The sequence below is a fragment of the Carassius gibelio genome, chromosome A15 (assembly GCF_023724105.1).
Source record: "Carassius gibelio isolate Cgi1373 ecotype wild population from Czech Republic chromosome A15, carGib1.2-hapl.c, whole genome shotgun sequence".
In the NCBI taxonomy this organism is placed as follows: domain Eukaryota; kingdom Metazoa; phylum Chordata; class Actinopteri; order Cypriniformes; family Cyprinidae; genus Carassius; species Carassius gibelio.
Genome location: NC_068385.1, coordinates 9,687,259 through 9,708,406, shown reverse-complemented (window position 1 = coordinate 9,708,406; position 21,148 = coordinate 9,687,259). Strand labels below are relative to the sequence as shown.

The 21,148-nt window shown below is 37.9% G+C and overlaps 2 protein-coding genes across 3 annotated transcripts; one reads left to right on the top strand and one right to left on the bottom strand.

Moving 5' to 3' along the window:
- Window positions 1–4,390: 4,390 nt before the first annotated feature.
- On the top strand, window positions 4,391–10,134 carry LOC128029136 (protein IWS1 homolog A-like). Its single transcript, XM_052616705.1, has 3 exons — window positions 4,391–4,675; window positions 6,751–8,762; window positions 9,616–10,134. Exons 2-3 carry the CDS (start codon window positions 6,938–6,940, stop codon window positions 9,636–9,638), a joined length of 1,848 nt encoding a protein of 615 aa, XP_052472665.1. The 5' UTR covers window positions 4,391–4,675; window positions 6,751–6,937; the 3' UTR covers window positions 9,639–10,134.
- A 950-nt stretch (window positions 10,135–11,084) lies between these two features.
- On the bottom strand, window positions 11,085–20,537 carry LOC128029137 (transmembrane protein 87A). Of its 2 annotated transcripts, none has more exons than XM_052616708.1 (21): window positions 20,340–20,537; window positions 19,875–19,944; window positions 19,546–19,637; window positions 19,343–19,456; window positions 19,093–19,143; window positions 18,378–18,443; window positions 17,921–17,983; window positions 17,709–17,832; window positions 17,432–17,493; window positions 17,042–17,225; window positions 16,616–16,715; window positions 16,258–16,351; window positions 15,019–15,087; window positions 14,585–14,693; window positions 13,444–13,502; window positions 13,242–13,345; window positions 13,081–13,148; window positions 12,428–12,489; window positions 12,168–12,220; window positions 11,958–11,988; window positions 11,085–11,585 (listed from the first exon to the last, which is right to left on the bottom strand). In XM_052616708.1, exons 1-21 carry the CDS (start codon window positions 20,475–20,477, stop codon window positions 11,544–11,546), a joined length of 1,755 nt encoding a protein of 584 aa, XP_052472668.1. In that variant the 5' UTR covers window positions 20,478–20,537; the 3' UTR covers window positions 11,085–11,543. The 2 variants fall into 2 exon arrangements, with proteins under 2 accessions (XP_052472668.1, XP_052472666.1); XM_052616706.1 differs by lacking the exon at window positions 15,019–15,087 and adding an exon at window positions 16,038–16,109 and having other exon boundaries at window positions 20,340–20,535.
- Window positions 20,538–21,148: the final 611 nt, after the last annotated feature.

Below are 21,148 nucleotides of genomic sequence, written 5' to 3'. Positions count from 1 at the left end.
TTCCTAATGCAGAGGAGATGGTTTTTAGAATAAAACATGCATATTAATTTATTAGTGTAAATGCATTACTTTGGCTTTTAACTCACTCTTGAGGTTGCTGTCCTTTAAATGTGGAATTACAAGTTGACCGCAGATGTGTATCAGAAAATGGCAAAAAAGTTGGGACAAACTGACTGTGAGCATCAGGCAGCATCACTAACTCAGTTTTGCGATGGTTACTTAGAATTCATATGATGCCATTGACTACAACAGGCCTTGCTTATGGCAGGGGAATTGCCCCGCTTGAGAACAGAAACAGCGTTTTGTTTGTGTACCATTCAGCTGAAATGTGGAAGACCCAGCAATTTGTGTTCCACTGCTTTTTATAATGTTAATAACCCCATATCACATAATTATATAGTGTATATCAGACAAAAATGTTAATATATTATTAAAAATATTATATGGCATGATAAAGTAGTGGGCATATAAAATTACAATTATAATTTTTTCGTGTTCATGTAAACACAATGATTAGCTGTTGTTATCAGATTCCATTTCTGTGTCCTGCCAACACAAGTGGGCAAAGGTACTCAAGTACCTTAATGAGATAGCATTGAGCTAATCGACAGGCTTAGGCACCATTGGCTGGGACCTTGGCTCCCAGAACCCCCCTCCCACACAGCAGGGCTCGGTCACAACAACACCAGTGATTGAGACTGACAGGCTGTGCGCTAATAAAGAGATTACATGGAAATCCCTCTGAAGCCAACACTTCAGGACAGCATTCATTTGGATATCTAGAACAGCTGCACCTCAAAGGTTGTCCATGCGTGAAGTTAACATTACGTTTAGGCCATAAGGGACACATTAACCAATCAGCATTATACTATAAAAGGTCACCAAACAGTGCAGCTTGTCATAGCTGTCTACTGGGGCAGTGAGATGAAAGAACTTGCTTAATCGACAAATGCTCCTGAAATGAATGGCTGTCAGGCACAAAAATCGCTTGTTACCTCAAATAATCACAATTTAAAGGAACACTCCACTTTAAAAAAAAATAAAACGTCTAATTTTCCAACTCCCCTAGAGTTAAACAGTGGAGTTTTACCTTTTTCAAATCCATTCAGCCGATCTCCGGGTCTGGCAGTAGCACTTTTAGCTTAGCTTAGCATAGATCATTGAATTTGATTAGACCGTTAGCATCTTGTTTAAAAATGACAAATTTCCTCCACATTGGAGAGCATCAGAGTGTAATGGATAATTGAAGAAATTGAAATAAAAAAAAAATAGGGCGGGTTGCTGATTGGATGTTGAGATTTGGTATAAAATAACAGGGGAGGAGTTTAAGTGGATTAAATGATTGAAGAAGTCTTATCAACATCTATTTTTCCCCAGAAGGTTTTTAAGACATTTTGACAACATTATTTTCAAATGAAACACAATGCATGGATTAATTGTTCACAACATTATTAGTGTCAACTAAAATTATATAAAAAAAAAACTTTCATTAAGTTTAACTTGAAGTACTAAAATAACCAACAGTGAATACACAAATTTGAAATAAAAAAAAGACAAAACACAAAATTACTCAAACTTTAAAATAAAAGTGAAAACAGAAAATAAAAAATCGAATTAAGAAATAAGAACAAATGCAATAAAAGTATATTAATGAAACTGAAATAGCAATGTTTCACAACAAGATTTACAACATGCATTCAGAGTGAATTTTCATTTCATGCCAACTTCTCAGTCTCGAGCCTCTCTGTCTCATATTGCTGCGTCATCACCCAGACAGCAGCAGGCGTAGCATGGCCAGCTCTTATTTTGGATCAGATCAGGCCTGATGTAATCTCCCCTTACAGGAGCTGATGGATGTTTTGTGCTGGCGAGAAAATAAATAGGAATGTGGACAGCCAAAAAAAAATTCATGCCACCAAAGTCCTCCTATGTACAGGTTGCAGAGGAGTGAAGTATGCCATAGCAATCTATTTCACACAGCACAGCTGAAACCTAATTACACAGATTAATGTCCCATGGAAGGTGCCATTACCTAAATAGCCTCCTAAAAATGGAGGAGACTTCGGTTCAGCCTAAATATGCTGTTTAAATGCTAATTGATCCTTCAAATCTAGATTCGAATTTGTATGTCTTGACTTTCTCCGGTCTGCTGCTGCTTTTGTGCAGCCTTTAATTCCCCCTCTGCAGGCACTTCTCTTGACAATGACAGTAAGCCAAGTCTCCACTCTGTCTTTTCCGGTGTGAAATATTTAACCAGGGCTTCCAGTAGCATAGCAAAAGGCCAATCTTATAACTGATTTCGTTCCCACATCTTACCTGTTTTATAGTGTCCAAATGCCGGACTGATTAAATTACTTTTACTTTTCCAGTGAACCGCCAGGGACCCGGCACTGGGAGGCTAACAAAAGTTGATCGGCTCACTTCTGATCCCGTTGTGTTTACATCTGCATGTGGAAGCACGTGCAGGCCATCCTGCCACGACACTGGCTTCTTAAAATAAGACCTTGGTTGTGGTGGATGAGAGAGCGGGAAATGGAGTTGACAGTCAGAGCCATGAGCTTGATGCAGCCTTCGGTTGAATGTGTCCGACCAGAAGCACCCAACCCCCAGCTTCACCCGTCTGCTCACACACAAGTGTGCACTGTCACAAGGCATTAGCGTGGCAGAAATACACACAATTGCTCCTTCTACTCCATCCAAAGCATGGGCATTTCACAGCAGAAACATACCATCTTCCCATTCCCATGCTAGAGCCTATGTGACATCAGATGTGCATTTACAGGCTTGGTGACAGGTATTAGTGTGCTATTGAATGAAGAAGCTTGTGCAGATGCCATAACTGTAGGAAGAAGAGTGTTTTTTTTTAGATTGTTATAGTTAATCAGACTCATCTGTCTGATTACAATCAAAAGGTGACCTAGTTCAGACATCTCCGTTTCTGTCATTGCTCTCTTAGTTGCTCATGACATTGAGTTAGAAAAAAAGTCTTAAATTAATTCCTTATTTATTTATCACTTTTGTATCACAATTTATTTATAATTGATTTTCATACAAAGCATTTTCAAATTTGATCTATCTATCAAGTTGCATATACAGTGGTAATTCAATGTAATTAACATGAAAAAGAGATCTATCATCTCTAAAGTGCAGTGAAAGGTTATACAATACCTCTGTTCATCACACACGTGCACACATACACAACAATGACGGTTACTTATTTTCCTGTAAAAATAATCCCAATAACCTGCTATTTATAGGTTGCTCCTTTAAACTGACCAATCCCTTATGCTCCTCCCACTGGCTTGAATGAGGATGATTTTACTATGATTCTTTGGCAGCTTGATAATGCTTCAGCTTCGTTCAGTTGCTGCATGAACCAGACAGAGACTGAATGTCTGACTTGATGATGCCTCCAGACAGATGTGGCATCCTCCATGAGGAAATGAAAGCTCAATGAAGGAGCACTGAATTCTCTTGCAGATGCTCCATCGTATGAAATATTCATCACAGAGTGATGCATTTCCAGTGGAACGCACGTATTTTTCTGGCCTTGAGGCAAATTTTGTCCAATATTTTAAACAGGCACACAAAAAAACAATTTTGGCATTGGCAAATAGTCCTAAAAATTCAATTTCATCCCCTGGCTGCTTTAGGGTCTCAAGAGCAATTTCTGCGATGCAGATATTTGTAATAATCTTTCTTATTGTCCAGTTGCATCTACCCAATATGCACAAAGGTCTTTCTCTCTCTATAAATATGCTTCCATTAAAAGACAAACAAAAACTTTCTATTTTTACCACTGCAACTTTATGCACAAAATTATAAATATCCATGTTAAAAAAGGTTTCCCATTCCTCCTTTGTATGCTTTCTAGATAGCCTATATAAAAATACAAATAGAGGCAAATCTCTCTATAGCATCTATATGTATATATCACCACTTTTTGTTTTGTTTTTAATATATTCTTACTTTGTTTACAACGACAACCTTATGCATAAAGTTTTCAATTTACGTTTAACATATTGTACATTCTCTGTACTTGACATTAATTTGCACCGTTTATGGATTCGTTGTTGCTTTCTAAAAAGATAAATCAGAGTTAAGCATACATAGCAAAGGCAGGGCGTTCAAGACGTTGAAACTAAACATTACAACACTCGGTCTCGCCGACCCTTCGATCTGTTGCCCTGCGTCACTGAGGCACAAACAATCTGCGGACCTGCCGCAGCCAATCTGAGGGGTCGTGATGCAACATCACCACATTACACGCAAATCAGAGGAAGTGGCTGAAATTAAAGTTACCGTCTCAACCCCGTACAGTAACCCTCTTAGTGTTGGGGGCGGGTGTGTGTGTGGTGGCAGGGTGGGGGTGGTCTCCCTGGTTGCTAAGGGCAACAGGGTGAGATAGATGGAGCCGCAGCTTCGCGTCTGTTAATACCAGCGCTCGACCCTCAACGTCCCCGCGCGCGCAATTTTATACACACACACACTCACACACACACACACACACACACACACACACTCTCTCTCTCTCTCTCCTTCATACACACACTGATCTCTCTTCAGTCAAGGCAAGAGTATGCGAGCGGGGATTTAGTTTGTGTCTTTTTCCAGTCCACAGCAGATTATTACCTTTCCTCCAGCACGCGGGACGGATTTACACACGAGGAACAAGGTTTGCAGACTATTTTCTTAGTTATAATGTTTTTGTTTTATTATTTTGAGTCTTGCAGAACTTAGAATTTTGTATCCTAGATCTAACTATCCATATTTTTGTGTCAAAATACATACGTGTTGTTTTGCACGCTTCGCCTGTGAAATGAATTTAATGGATATTATAAATGCATATATTTATTTGGAAAGGACAATAGGCGCGCAATGATTGCGCCCTGGAATTGAATTCGTAGGGATAGTGAAATTGATTATTTGGTTCAGTGAATCCTTTTGCTTTGTGTTTGTTTTTGAATAAGGACATCTGCTTCACTATTGCGTGTTTGCTCAAGCAACTGTTCCGAGTTCATTCATTCATGCGATCAAGTTCGCCAAACGTGCCAGACTGTCCTCCCGCATATTATTATCAGACGCACTCAAGTGTGAATTTGCTCTCATTTGCGCCCGGTCTGTGGTATAGACTATGTATCAATGAAAAACCTTTTTACAAAGCAAAAGAACGTTTTTCTCTGAATTGGATCCTAACGAGATTTCGAGAATAAAACGAGCATGCCTTTACCACAATAGAAACGGAATGCGCGCGCGCTTGTGCGTGTGACGCGCGGGTTGTTGTTGTTTTCCCGCTGCATGATGATTTCATTATTCTCACATCACACATTTACACGTGACAGACATGTTACTGGTAACTGGAAGCTTCGTGAATCTTAATATTTTTTTCATTATTCATTAGACTACTGACAAACTACTGTGAGGTTATATAAATTGGTGATCCGAGTCAAGTGGCATGAATGAGCATTGTTCAGGGTTGTTTTCCAGACACAACAGGAGTAGGATGTGTCTTTGGGTCTTTTCGACAATTTTTTGGCAAATAACATAGTACTCGTGCAGCGCCGTCAATTAAAATAACTTGGGTGATGTTGATATCAACACATTTGTACAAAATGGAGGAGATGGTTTGGGAGGCATTAGAAATGCAAATGAGATTTTGAAGAGCACTGGCACCTGCTGTCTCAAGCATTTGCACTGGCTTTTCCCTCGTTTCTCGTTAGATTTATGTTCTACGTCTGCAAGGAAGGTTTGAGCCTACATTTAGGGGTTTATCAAGGGAGCTTCTCCAAGTCTCTTCTACTGCCTTTGCATAACAAAGGGCAAGGTTTTTGTCCATGAGAAGAGGGGACAAATCCGTCAAGCCTCAATTGTCCCAGTGTCAGTCAGATGGGCAAGCAGGGTCTTGTGCCCCATCTGTAAACAGATTCAGTCACAGCGAAATCCAATTAAGCCATGTTCTTTCCATCAGGCTTTTTACAAGGCAAAGAATATTGCTTCTGTTTTTTATGCTACTGTATTCATTTTACGGTGCATGCAGTCATAAGGTTCCTTGAATAAATCAATTATGTAACTATGTCACATGTGGTTTCACCTCTAGCATCTCAGACAGAATACAGTGTAAAATAATTTAAAATACGCAAGTGGGTCAATTCAGAGAAATCATTAAATTGCTTTAAGCATCAGAAAAGCTTGACAAAAGATCTTTTTTTTTAAATCACAAAAGAATCCTTTTTAGAATTAAAAAACAGCCCCAGTGTTAAATGATAAGAGTTGACCTAGGTTGAAGAGTTTAGAGGTTTATAATAAGATCTTTCATCGTCATATGAGCAACAGTGTGTTGACTTTTTGTGTGTGTTTGTCATTGCATTCGTCCAATGAGATAAGCTAAATGTCAACAGAAGATGTGTATTTAGCCCAATATCTAAATGACACATTTCCTATTTTAAGTACAACAAATACTCCTCAAATGGCCTAAATGGTAAAACAAATCACTGATCATGTGTATACTGGTGACTCCAAGGTGACTGATGGCACTTAAAGGCAGCATGATGTTGTCTAGTATTCTTTATTTTTACAGTTTCTACAGTAGTACAGCTAAGATACAAAACAAGTTCCAAGCATTGTAAAAAAAAGGAAATAATAATAATAAAAGAAATAGAAAAGAAATAATAATAATAATAATAATTCTCATATGCTGACTGATATACATGCAGTCAATTTAAAACTGATTGTTGTCTTTTCTCCTTCTAGCTTTGAGTTCCATATACTCCATACGGAATATGATGCAGAATTGCCCATTTCTTATGGAAAGAAGTTGGATAGAAACACTCACAGAGCTGCTGGCTGATCATCAATGAACCCAGTTTCCATAAAGAACTTCAGGAAATAAGTATTTTTCAGCTAAGAAGACCTGATTGTTGGAGTTTTTATTTTCGATATGGCGGCAACAGAGGCTAATGCAGAGCCCGTCCAAGCAGACATTGTTGAGAACAAGGCCGAGGTAGAAACCACAAATCCAGCCCCGGCTTCAACAGAGGAAGCCCCAGCTTCAACAGAGGAAACACAGCCTACTACTGAGGCACCGCCAAGCACAGAGCAACCAGCTGATAACAAATCTAAGCCAGCCTCTGAGAAAATATGGGACTCTTTTTTAAATAAAAGTGGGCTTGGAAAAGTAATGGGAGGGAAGAAAAAGAAGGAGCAGCAGACAGGATCTGAGGATACTACTGGCGAGGATCAGGATAAGGTCTCCAGCCAGAATGATCAAGGAGATACTGCAGGCCCTAAAGACCAGGAAACTAGTCAGCCAGCAGAAGCTGGTGAGGCTCCAGCCGATGGACAGACTATTGAAAAGGCACCAGAAAATGAGGAGGCTTCCCAAGAGCAAAAGGCATCTGGTGCCAAGCCAAAGCAAGGAGAGAAGTCTAGTGTTAGGGACTTCATCCGCAAGCCTGTTGCTAAAATTTTCTCACACAAAAGCACAGACAAAAAGGATGGTACAGGGGCACTTCAAAAACATGGCAAGGTTTGGTCTAAATCACTAGACAGGCTGGAGGACGCTGATGCCAGCACAAATGTGGCAGACCAAGCAGAGGAGCCTCCGACTGCAGATGAGCAAGACAAGTCTAACCCCCAAACAACGAAAAACATGAAACGCTGGCACTCTTTTAAGAAACTCATGGCTCAAAAAAGTCACAAGAAAAGCACAGATGAGTCCAAGGATGCTGATGATGCAGATGGAGCAGGAGACAGTGGGACACTGGATTCCACTACAAAGTCAGAGCACTCTGGGCAAAAAAGGTGGAAACTAAAGAGGTCTTGGACATTCCAAGGACTGAAGAGAGATTCATCAGTTGTTGGAATCCACAAACCAAAGGACAAAGACTCTTCAGATATAAAAGATGAAAACGCCCCAGAGGCTGAACAGGGTACTGAAGATGTAGCCAGTGACGCAGAAGCACAGGAGAAGATTAATGCTGAGGGTGAGGAGGAGAAAGGAGCGACTGCTGCTACACAGCATGCAAAATCTGTGGACCAGCATGCAAATGAGATCTGGACCTCTTTCAAAAAACGAGTTATTCCCAAATCAAAGAGGGCAACTGACACTGGTGGAGTAGAGGAAGAAACAGCGGGTGAACAAGAGCAGACTGATGAACCACAGGCGGGTAAAGACTCAGGCAAGACAGCCAAGGCAAAAAGGACACACTTCAACCGTGCTGTGTCACTAAAGAACTTCATACTGCGAAAGGGGAAGAGTACCAGCGTGGACATGGGGGAGGGTACAGCAGCCCAGAAAGATGGAGATGATACTTGTGAGAGTGAGGTTAAAGACGTGGATGGCCTTGATGATGCAGCTGGGGCAACTGATGTTCCACAGACTGGATCAGAGGAGCAAACTGTGGCTCAGAGTGAGAGCAATAATGAAGCTCAGGTGGCAGGCGAACACAAGAGTTCTGATGGAGATGAGAGGTCCCAAACTACTGCACCATCTGATCAGCCATCAGACAAGTCTCACATAGCAGATCCAGCACCAGAGGGTGGAGGCCAGACAGAGCCAAAAGCCAATGGTGAGAATGGATGCTCGGATGCTACGTCAGAGGACACCGCAGCACACAATCATGAAGCGGCAACCCAGAATGATGTGAAGGATGAGGAGACCAACCAGGAGAGCATAGACTCTAGTGACAAAACTTGTCCGAAGGATAGGAAGATCCTCAGTCAAGATGGGAAGTGTGATACTGTCAATGCATTAGCTCAAAGCGGTGAGTGTGAAGCTCCAATTGACTTGAGAGATCTACAGCAAAATGGACTTTACAAAGCAGAGTCTAAATTAGGAGTAGGTACTAGTGTTGAGGTAGAGACTGGGGGGGATGGGGCCCCTCAGTGTGGAGGGTTCCTTTCTGGGTCAGCGAAGGCCAATGCAGATGAACAAGAGGAGGCCTTGAAGAGGATGTTCTATGAGGTTGCAGCTTCCATCGTTCGTGCAGTTGTATCCTCAGCCACTGAACAGTTAGCCAAAGAGAAGGACGTTTTGGACAGTAGTTTGGAGTGTTTCCAGCCTGAAAACAATAGCAGTTACACAGAGATTGATGGCAGTTACTGTCATAGAGAAGTTACTTTAAATCAAGGATCTCTGTATTGATCCTTGGTGATCCTGAGCACCTTCATCTGTGTTTGTGGGTACATGTTCTGGTGTTGTGGACACGTCAAAAAGATATTGCTATACTCCATCACCCCCTTAAAAAGTTGTGAATTTTAGGGTCAGTGCATTCAAAGGAAGTTACAGGTGCTGTAATTGAGCTGTTGTAAAGTTATCCAAAGTAGCAATGTATGTATTTTCAGAAAGTATTCTCTACACGTAATTTATCCAATTAAAGATCACAGCATGTTAATGTCGAATCACTAAGAATTAAGTGTTTTTGAGGAAGAGGTTTTTCACAATACTGTCACACACAGTTGTGTAGTGCTTGCCGTTCTGTATTATAAAGTTAAAGATTTATTTTTGGTGATCGTAAATGTTCTCTGTGGCAAAAATGTGTCTATAATTAATGAAAATTTTAAATGTAGAAATATATTGTAATATATTCTGAAATCTCTTCTGTTATCATTTACCAGAAAAAAAGGCGGGAAACGTGTGACGCCACACAAAGAGGATTAGATCTGCATGGGATTCGTTCAGCGAGGAGCTTTGCCCCCCCTCCCCCAAAATATGGAGTAATCACATGTTTACGCCACGATTCACCATGGTGAGAGATGCAATCCACATAGTTAAAAAATCTTGAAAAGCAATAATTCAGAATCATCAATCAGTGCAGTTCTTGCTACCATTCCGTAATTGTAAATGTTTTGCCTGTCTACTAGTGAGATTTTATATTGTCATAAACAACGTTCCTTTGAAATGTTAATCTCAGTGATCACAAAGTACCGTGATCATAAAGACTGTTAGATTTATATTAATTGCCATCCTGTTTGTAATTTTCCTTTGACTAGATATGTGATACAGACACATTTGAAATAACAGCCCACCAGACTGCCCCCGAATTGTGAATTCAATACAGAATGTGCTCTAATCTCTGTGTTTTTGTTTTTAGACTGTTTTCTTGTGTACATGAATAAACCACCATTAAACATTAAGCACCTCTCTGGGATTTCTTGCAGATTATGCCATCGTTGACAGATTTGAGAAAATGCTGATTAATAACAGGGTTTGGGTTTGCTATTTGGAGCGGTTGTAAAATAGACTCGGCTAATGCAAATCAATGGAGAACATTTGCTTAGTTTCCCTCCAAAAATACTGCTTCACAACAGTTCATAATTTGCATCTTGGAAATGGGAACACACATTACATAAAATCCCTAATATGAACACTGTATTATGAGAAACGTCAGTTTATATTGGATTGCATTAACTGCAATTTAATATCCTACTCCATCCTCTCAATATTTGTATTGAGCTCAGGTGGTTGACTGTTCCACCCTTGACTATCAACACAGTGTCCACTACTTACACTAAATCTCTGAAATTGTGCTATAAGCATGGTAACCGCAGATTAAGAGAATGCCTAGCAACAGGTTTGGTGCAGCATTTCCTAAAGCTCACCACAGGGTCAGGGTTAATGAAGAACTAAGGAAGTATTAACAGATAATGAACTGACTTAACAGGGACTAAAACAGGACAGAGATATTGAGACTATATTGGCAAACGGGTGAAACTGACACTCTGCATGACAGACTTTTGAATGTGGCTTTGGGAAGAAATCAATACCCTTTACAGACAGCAAATGTAGTCAAAGCATTAGGACTCGTCTCACATGTCAAAACGGGGTCAATAACGTTTTACTGTTTTTGGTATTAAAAATAGTTTATTTGCATATGCTGCTAGATATACTGTGGCCAGCAGTGCAATCAAACTGGGGGGCAAAAAAGTAAAAACAAGTTTTAGTGTAGAGACAAAACTCCTGAAAATTGATTTCCCCCTTGTAATCTAACAGAACCCAAAAGGCAGGCGAGTGTCTATTAACTATGACAACAGAGCATTAAAAACTCACGTCAGATAAATTCATTGAAAGGCAATCTGCTTAATGGTGCACAGTCCAACATGACGACACTTAATGACCACTTTTACTGAAAATACCACCAGGTCAGAAAGGTATACAACATACAGACAAATTAAAGAAAACCAGAAGAGCAAGCTTTTATCTGACATGTTTTCCCATCTTTATGTAATCAATAATAGGATTGTTGTGCAAAAGCCTCTTAGTGAAAAAGCAAAATGCACAAACTAATGTTTTAATCACATTTCGTCCAGTAGACATATAAACAACAAAGGCAATTTACAGTTATGTTTTAAGAAACTCTTACGCCATATTATCTGAGAAAATATAAATACAAACAGGCAATTCAAAATAAAAACAAAAGTCCTTTAGTACATTACCCTCATCGCCCCACATATTTACAGACGCTGCATATGAAAAGCTCATATTTTGGGATAAAGCAGTTTTGCATTTTCGTTCAGATTTTATACATTACATCTTCTTCCTAGATCTACTCCATTTTGGACATCTCAAATTTTGTGGTCATGATCTCCTGAGGGGGGACAAAGAAAGAAGAAAGAAAAATTTAAATCATGAAAGGAAGTCATCTTTTAAACAGTCATTTTAAAAATGCTGTGCAATACGATGAGATTCTTAAAATAAATAACCCAGTTGCATAAAAGCCTGCATGTATTTTAGTATGTAATCTCTGATCTCCTCTTTTAAGAGATTTGTCCACATTGGCTGCAGTTCAATATACGAGCACATCCAATGTTAGCTTAAGTGAGCTCTCATTAGTCAGACAAAAACCTCAGTGCTCCTTTTGTTCCAAGCAGAAAGAAAACAACGGAGAGACTCTACTCTGCTTTACTTTAGATGCTCAAAGGGCGCCTACTGCTGGCCAATCAGAATATGAGACACTTACCTCGTCTGAGTCTAGCAGAGGTGGCAGTGCACTGCAAAACAAAGACAAGGACATGTCAATGACACGGCAGAGATTACTGGTAGCTTTACAGGCAAACTGATGACGTGTTCGGGTGGACAAATAATCAGTGCCATTAGGGCTAGTATCTTATTTACAATTCTAACCATAATTACTATACACAAGTGACTTTTATATGATCCATGGACTTACACATCAGCCATTGATGAGGGAATGTTCTCCTCAACCCATTTGAGATCTTCATCCTGGATGGGAATATGAAACAAATTTGACCAAAAACATGCTGAGTATTTGAGAACACACAACAATACATTTTTTTTTTTTTTCACACAACAGGGTATTTTCTAATGTAAACGGCACATCTAATCCTTCATTAGGCATTTTTATATATGGCAATACAACATAATTCTTATCATGAAGCCATTTTTAAGCCAAGTATTGTTATGAATTACCACTTTGCTTGGTTTGGCACTTCCGTTGGTCTCTGGTTTCATTCCTCTCATTTTCACACCCTCTGTGAATTCAAGTTTAACTGGTTAGAACTGGCTAAACGCAGTTTATGAAAGCACAGCAAACAGAGGCTGATAAACCAGATCTGCAAACTTGATAGGCAGCGTTCAAGTGTGCTGATGAAATGTAAACTGCATGTTTTAAAGCCGACATGAAATGAAAAACAACCCTATTTTCTAAATGCATGTTATAAATCTTATTGTAAACATTTCTATATGTATTTGTTTATTTAAAAAAAATATTATTGATTATTTTTTTTTATTCAAATGTCATAACTTGTCATAATTTCATTCATTTAGTTTGTTTAAACTCATCCCTGCAAGCCTCCACTTTTGAGTGCAACACCCTCATCTAAACATCCAATCATCAACTGATGTGTACAACCTAGGCACACATTTTTAAATTAATTTTTTATCTTTTACAGCCGGATGCTACTTCAATTTCATCACGACTTTAAATCAAATGCATCATATTTAGTAGAGAATGAAAGGCAGCTTGCAAAGATCCCATGTGCAGATTTGTTTCTCCACCATCTTTAAATACAAGCCACTACTTCAGTTTCACACCTGCTAATTTTTTTAATTAAGATCCTTACCGAAGGCATCATTCATTAGCTGCTCCTCTTCTTCCTCAAACTCATCCACCAGTGGACTGAAGGCATACCTGAAGGATTAAAAGAACAAAGATTGATCTTGTTTCTACTATTAACAGATTTACAGATGGGGCTGACACATGGTGAGAAGTGAAGCGCTTTACCTCTGGTTGTTGGCTGATGGCCTCCATAAGAACATGATCACGAGCAGGATACTTGAGAATAGGAAGCGCCAGAAGGCATCATCTATCCACAGCTCTCTCCAGTCCTACAAGAGCAGTAGAAGGAAAGATGTCATTAAAAGTATATGACTTTAACTAAAAAGACAGAAGACATATTTATTACATATAAAAAGAGCATGCTTACAGATTGGCACTTGGATAACTTGAAGGTCTTTGTTGTCCACACAATAAATATAACAGAAGCTGAAAGAGAAGAAGATTTTTATTATGAGAACGTGGCAGAAAAAGAAAGCAAAATAAATACACATGCATACACTCCATTTCATCATTTCAAATCTTTGGGCTAAGTAAAAATTAAAATCTCTTATGCTTCCCAAGGCTGCATTTATTTGTTCATTAACACTGTTTGTTTGTTTATAGTTCCCAGCTACCATAGCTTTATTCATCGCGAGAGAATAATAAAAAATAAAAAGAAAGAAAAGAAAGATATGGACTTTTTAAAAGAGGTTTTTTAAATGTATCTCTGAAAAATTCTAAAATTAAAACTAGTTTCACTTTATTGAAAATCTGGTATCATTAATACAGTTAATAAATAATATTGTGAATACTAGAATTTTAAAATAACCATTTTTTATTTTAATTTTTTAGAATTATTATATATATATAATTATTTCATGGCAAAACTGAATTTTCATCAGTCTTCATGATCCTTTAGAAATTATTCTAATGGGTTTATTTTATATTATTTATGATGAAACACCATGTCAGCAGCAGTGCATCCCTCAATCAAGTCAATCAATATCCTTTTAAAATAATGTTTACAATAATTTAAAAACAATATATAGTATGATGATTTGGTGTTCAAAAAAAGCATTTCTTATTATCCATATTAAAAACAGTTGTGTTGCTCAGTATCTTTGTGGAAACAGTGCTACATTTTTCTCAGGCTTCTTTGACGAATAGAAAGTTCAAAATAACAGTATTTATTAAGAAATATAAATCTTTTGTCTTACTGACACCAAACATTTGAACAGTAGTGTATCATTAAGGAAATATCAGTGCTTGGAAGTTTTCAGTAAAATGATGGTTTGAAAAGTTGTAAACCTAAATATAGCAAGAGAAAGACACGGAGATTGAATGTCCCCAATTACGGCTCACTTTCCATTAATAAATCATGTAACCCAGATGTTTGACACAGCCAAATCATAATTCTGTATGGGAGTATTAGACAGACAATAATCGTTGGCAATTGGGCTTTTCAATGCAGTAATGTAATCCTTCAAAGACACTTTGCACAATAAAGAAGTAGTGTGGCATTTGCTCACCGATGACAGCGAATATGAGTGTGTTGGTGAAGTGTCGGTAAAGGGACAGTTTGACCAAGTTTCTCCTCAGCCGAAGGAGCTTCATCGTCTGGGCCAGGCTAATGAAGATGTGACTGAGTGTCAAGGACTATATCTGATCACTAAGGCTCAGCGACTTCCTGTTCATACGCAATGCAATGCAGACACAGCTTACTTTGCAGTAAAAAAAAAAAAAGGAAGAGATGTGAAACTGTAGAGAGTATTCCTGACTATGAACATGCATGAGTTTCTCCTTCAAGTATTCTCAAGCTTTGCAGAAATTTACGGAAATCGCAAAAGAGAAGGAGAACAAAAGTGTGCCCATCAACACCTCACATACACAGGGCTACTGTTACACAACCCATTAAGACAGAAAGAGGGACACATGCAAACAGCAATGGAGAAACGTAGGATATCCACCAGCAGAGGGTAGAGTCGAGAACAGCCAAGGGGATGGCAGCCAGCAACACCAGGTCATCTTCAGCCTGGCAGAACAATATAGAGAGAAGATAGAGAGAGCCAGAGAAAGAGAGAGAAGAGTAGCACCATGACACACACCACCATCAGACAGTCCTACATAGGGCTGGGCGATTTCCTACTTATGATATTCAGTACCACATTATTTATGTATTTTCCTTTTTTTATATAATTTATTCCCATTGTGGCAAAGCTAAATTTTCAGCAGCCATTACACCAATCTTCAGGGTCACATGATCATTCAGAAATTATTCTTTAACTTTGAATTATTCTAGAAACATTTCTTATTATGATCAATCTAGAAAACAGTTGTGCTGCTTTTTTTGGTAGAAATCATGAAACGTTTTTTTTTTTTTCCCAGGATTCCTTGATGAATGTAAGCAAACATTACTAGTTATTACTAAAACAATATTTTCCTCTTTTTAAGTGAATCCTTGAATCGTAATCGATGCACAGTTAAACTGATTAACAGAAATGAACAGATCTTACCATCTATTGTGCCGATACTCCTACTATGGTGCATAATTTCATACAGCAATCAGGATCATCACAAATATATCTTAATATTTAATACAATCGCCGAGCCCTAGCTGCTCACACATTAACCACCATTCAGCCTAACAAAGGTAGATCATGCTACTAGCTTTGAGGCAAGACTTAAAATGGAGAAAGAAGATATGACCACCACCAATCACATGAGCCAAAGAAACTGATAAGAGCAAAGAGAGACTCAAATCTCCATAACACGGCCTCCTAAAAGAAACTGTGCAAAGTAAACCTTAAGCACTAGTAACTGCACTACAAAAACAAAAAAACAAAAAAAAAAATTGATTTTCAACCCCATAAGATTTACTTTCATTTCCATCTTTCTGTCCCAATCTACACCATGCAAGTCACTTGAATTACAGCACAAAATGAATACATAGTCTTAACAGACGACTGACTTGTGAAAGGATATCCACCAGACAATACAAGAATCAATGAGGGCCATAACAATGTCACAAAGCAGCCTGCTTGAACCACCTTGCTCCTGCGAGAGAGAAACATTAAGCTTCACATGACATTAGGTGCAGCATCATCATTTGGTTAAATTAGGAGGTTTACCACAAAGGTGGATGTGTTTTCCACCGGTCACTATTTAGCATTTTGCAGTGATAGTGTGTTCAGACTCTCCTTACCGTGTTGACTCTCAGTACTCCTTCTATGATGGAGAAGATGAGGTAGAGCAGTCCAACCCCCACCACCCTGTGCAGCAATGCCCCTAGTCTTGGTCTGCAGAAAAAAAGTGGAGTTATTGAATGAGAAGTGTATAGAACTATGCTGAAATGTACTCTTATAGCAAATTATGTTATTAAAAGTCTAAAAAGTCATTGGTCAATGTTTTTCAGGATTTGATTTTTTACAATGTAGTAACAAAGTGTTTAGTCACTTTTGATCAATTTAATGCATGCTTACTTTATAAAAGTATTCCTTAGAAAACATTTTAATCAATTTTGTTCAACTGCCTCAATATATCCCTGCTTAAAAACAACTTACTTGACTATGCCATATCCAAGACTAGCAATGATGACCAGCACTCGAGCCAGGGTTCTTTTCACAGCTGAAAGTACCTCTGCAAACACCACTGCCCCTTGAACTGCACACGCAAATAATGCACTGTAATGACTACATTCACTAAAGTAACCAAAGCTTTACAACACATTTACACAATCAGTCACGTCAAACATAAGTCTCAGGATTTATTCATATAGACCAGATTAATACATGAAAGTAGCAGTCTTCAGTTTTCGTCACAATATGCATAACCTATTTTGAGTGCAGTAAATGATTTCATGTTTAAATGCCAATGCATTATGTTGTAATACACGTCCAAATATCACATTTCAGTTGCAGACACACAGTAGAGTCTCAATTAAAGTCAATTGCGAAATGTTTTAACAACACATTTTTGAGTTGCGTTACCTGACTGGCCATCGTAACGGATGCTCTGGAACTCTGCGTAGTAGACTGCCTTCTCAATCATGCCCAAAAAGATCACTCCTCCAATCCAGAACTGAATCCGAAGCAGGTCTCTCCAGTAACACGCAGACAGAGCCAACCAAAGCACGCCCATAAGCACATAAATGATGCACATCACCATGTAGAACTGAAGACAATGGCCATCGAAACAGACAATCAGAAGAAAAATATGGTTGGAAGCTTTGTGAATGAAAGAACCACCCAAAATGCGGCACAAAATGCTGTCACCACTATCACATTTACAATAACATACAAAATGAAGCCTTAAATAACTACTGCAGTAAGACAATTAAAAGAAAGAAAGAAAGAAACATACAGACAATGTGTACTCACAATCATCAATGGCCATTCAGATGCTGAGATGTATTGATGGGAGCCGTACATCCTGACCTCCACTGTATAATACATTTTGTTAACTATTAATATTAAATATAAATGCTAATTTACTTATAAAACTGGTCACTAAAAAAGCCCTTTTGTTGTCAAAGCAGGTTGTTCTCATTCACAAGATATTATGCTGATAATAATCTGGCTTTTAGAGATCCACATTAGTTTATCACTACATAATACCTCATTATTACCGTTAAGGTGAGTCTAATTAGAATCTTACGTTTTATGCTTGATTTTGAGGCAGGTTCTTGGACAGGTTGATTTGTTTCAGTTCTGATGATGAACATATAAGGGCTGTCTTCCCAGGTTTTTGCCACTTCAGTGTGTGATTTAGACTGTTTTAGCTGCAACAACAAGACGTGCATGTAAAAAAAAAAAAAGAGCCAATTTAAAAACCTTTTGTGAATCTTGATTCTGTGCTTTAATACTCACGGAGATCTTCACCGATAAAGAGTCTTTGCTTTTTGGAGCACTCGATGGGTTTTTTGCTGCCACCTGATCATGCAAACATTTGAAACGGTCATATTACATCCTTAACAAAGAAAAAATACCATAACTTAATAATCAAAGCAGGGCATTAAAAGGAGTCATTCACTCCAAACAATCAGAATTAATAAGTATAAGTTGCTCTTTTCCATTCAATTAAAGTAAATGGTTACTATGACTGCAAAATTGTTAAAAATGTCTGTCTGTTCCGCCATTAAAACTATCACATGGTTTCAGAAGCTTCAGAATATAGTGCACGTGTCGTAGGGACTATTTTTATTAAGTCTTCTTGTTGTTTATGGTGCTTTTTGGAGCCTGACAGCCCCAAACAAATGACTTTTCAAAATGAACTTTTCATTTTGAGTGAATTCTTTAAAAAATATTAAACCGATTATGAACCTACATCTTTCGTCTGCACTTCGGTCTTCTCTGCATCCCTCCTTCGTCTGCCTTGTGGATTTATGGTTTCCTGAAACACAAAAGAGAGCCAACAATGTTCCCAAGGTGTTTTATAAAGCAAGTCAAATTTTGAAATGGAATACATTTTTTTTAATAAACAAAAAACTTTTTTTTTGTTCTGATTCTGGCATTGTCATTTCCCATTTAGCAGTTTTTTTTTTTAGCAGAATTTCTTCCCAACTAGGTTAGGGTTAGGCAAAATCCATGCAGGGTTAATAGTTTAATAGCAATACATTTTATGAAAGGTGTCCCTAGGCACACACTCAAAAGAACCAAGGCTTGGTTAGACCAGATATTCAGATGAACCACAAAGTATGCTGCTTATTTAAGCTTTGGCTATTTAAGATATCAGTAAAACAGACAGAATCTGTGTCACATAATCAGACCGACAGATGAAATACCAATCACAGCATTCTGTGCAGCTGTATTAGGCACCAGATTTCCTACATAGCTAATTGTCCTAGTTTCATACAACACTCCAGAGTCTCTTTCTTCTCATATAATCTTCTCAAATCAATATTTCATATAGATATATATTAAGTATTACATTTTAATTATGTACTCAACTTTGCAAAAGTGGATGACCATACACACAAGCTACCACCATTTTTTACCCTGAAAAAACCCTGGTTTGTAAGCAAAGCACCAGTTCAACTTACCGGATTCATTGGTTTTAGCGGTTTAGGCAGATCAATGTTTTCTACTGCAAGCTGGGGAGTCCAATCAGAAAAGAAAGAAAACACATGGCACATCTTTTGTTATTCATGTTATATTGTCAGACCAGTTTGACTTGACTAAACTAAAAATGACAAACTAAAACTAAATGCAAACTGTTTTACGTTCATCAACACGGTGATATTGTACATTAACTCAACATGATATGCATGAGAGGGTGAAGATGGCATGTACCTTATTTCCAGGAATACTAGATTTGCACGTTATAGGCTCATACTTGTGGTTTATGTACAACCCATTGCTTCCTTCGCGCACATTGTCGTTAAAATAGAGTTCTGCTGTTTGAGACTTTTTTTGAAGAAAGGAGAATGGTGCACATTAAAATGCTGTTCAAATTCAAAAATAGCATTTCTTTAGGGGAAAAAAAACACACTTACATCAAGACCAAACACTTCATCGTAGCAAGGAGAACTCCGCAAAAACCATGATATAGTGAAGTTTACAGAACCATGACAATCTTCACTGAGCACTGAAATATGAATACAAATAATAATTGAGTGAATTTTACAAGACTAGCACATGCTTTATTGAGCACTGAAATATATACAGCACATGAATACCAAAGAAATAATAATAATCGGAGCAGCCAAAGCATGGCATTCACTGATACACTGGATTTGAAAGCTTTTGATTAAAATAAAAGCGTGTCAGTGTTAGAGAAGAATTTGGAGAGAAAAATTGTAAGAAAAGTAAAGAGCATACTCACCTTTTATTTCAATTGAAGTATTACTGAACATTGTCTTTGGAAAATAGTAGAACTTTGGGTTCGCCCCTCCCTAAGATTCACAAAAAGAAGGATTCTTACAATTCCATGATCTGACTAGACAGCCTAAAAATGAAATACCTCATGCACATATATCACTCAAGAAATGCATTTTGTAACTTTAATAAAAAGATTAGATTGAAATCAGCTAGATTAGGGCAAGGCTGTAAAGCTACTGCCTAGCTTAGCTTCATCCCTTAGGACATATTTTCACTGTAGGCACATTACATCATATTACTGACCCCCAATATATATATATATATACACATTCTTCAATTTTATAAATTCAATTATAGTAAATGTTAACTGGTGTGTGTGTAGAGACAATGGTCTGTCATGACTCTGAAGGCACAACACGAGCGTCAAGATTTCACTTCGGCTGGATACTGCATCTGGGGAAGCACTTACATTATCCACATCCTGGATCCATTTTCCCAGCTCTGAAATAGCATCCAGCGGTGGTATTAATACAAGATGAAGAATGACAACAAGCAGAACTCCTCTGAGTCTTGTCGATAGCAATGGTTCGGTCGTGACAGTCGCCATTGTTAAGGAAGAAGATCCAACTTATGCGCGAGCTACACTTCCCTGTGCGAAATCTACATCCTGTTCGACGTAACCTGGTGGGAGGGAAGAAAAGAACAACTACAAAAATTTAAATTCAGATGTTTTATTTATTTGTTTATCTGTGCATATTTATTTTTATCCACTTTTTTAGGCTTAATTTAATTCGTAGATTACCACTGTGTTTTGTATTCTGGTTCTGTATACTTTTTTTTGCTTTTTTTTTTTTGCTTTTTTACTCGTCACACAAACACACACACACACACACAATAATAATGTGTGTTGTACGTATATCCCCTGTGATTGTATGCTAAAAACGTACAAAACAATGTAAAAGTAATAAAACACAAATCAGAATAACGGTACAATCAGGTATAAAACTAAAAAGTAAAAGTCTCTTTGTACATTCTTGAGTCAACAAAAACATAAAGCTATTTTTATTAGTAACTTAAAGTGGAAAAAAAATAAGTGCCGTGAGAAAAGACTTGAACACTGAATACTTTGTTAAATGTTCGTATCTTATTCCACAATATAACTGAACAATCAGTTTAAAAGTTCTGTAATTCCATACTATATCTGATGTCTTTTTATCTTAATTAAACATTAATTGATTAATTCTTAATTAAACAAACAAAAAAACAATAATTATAATA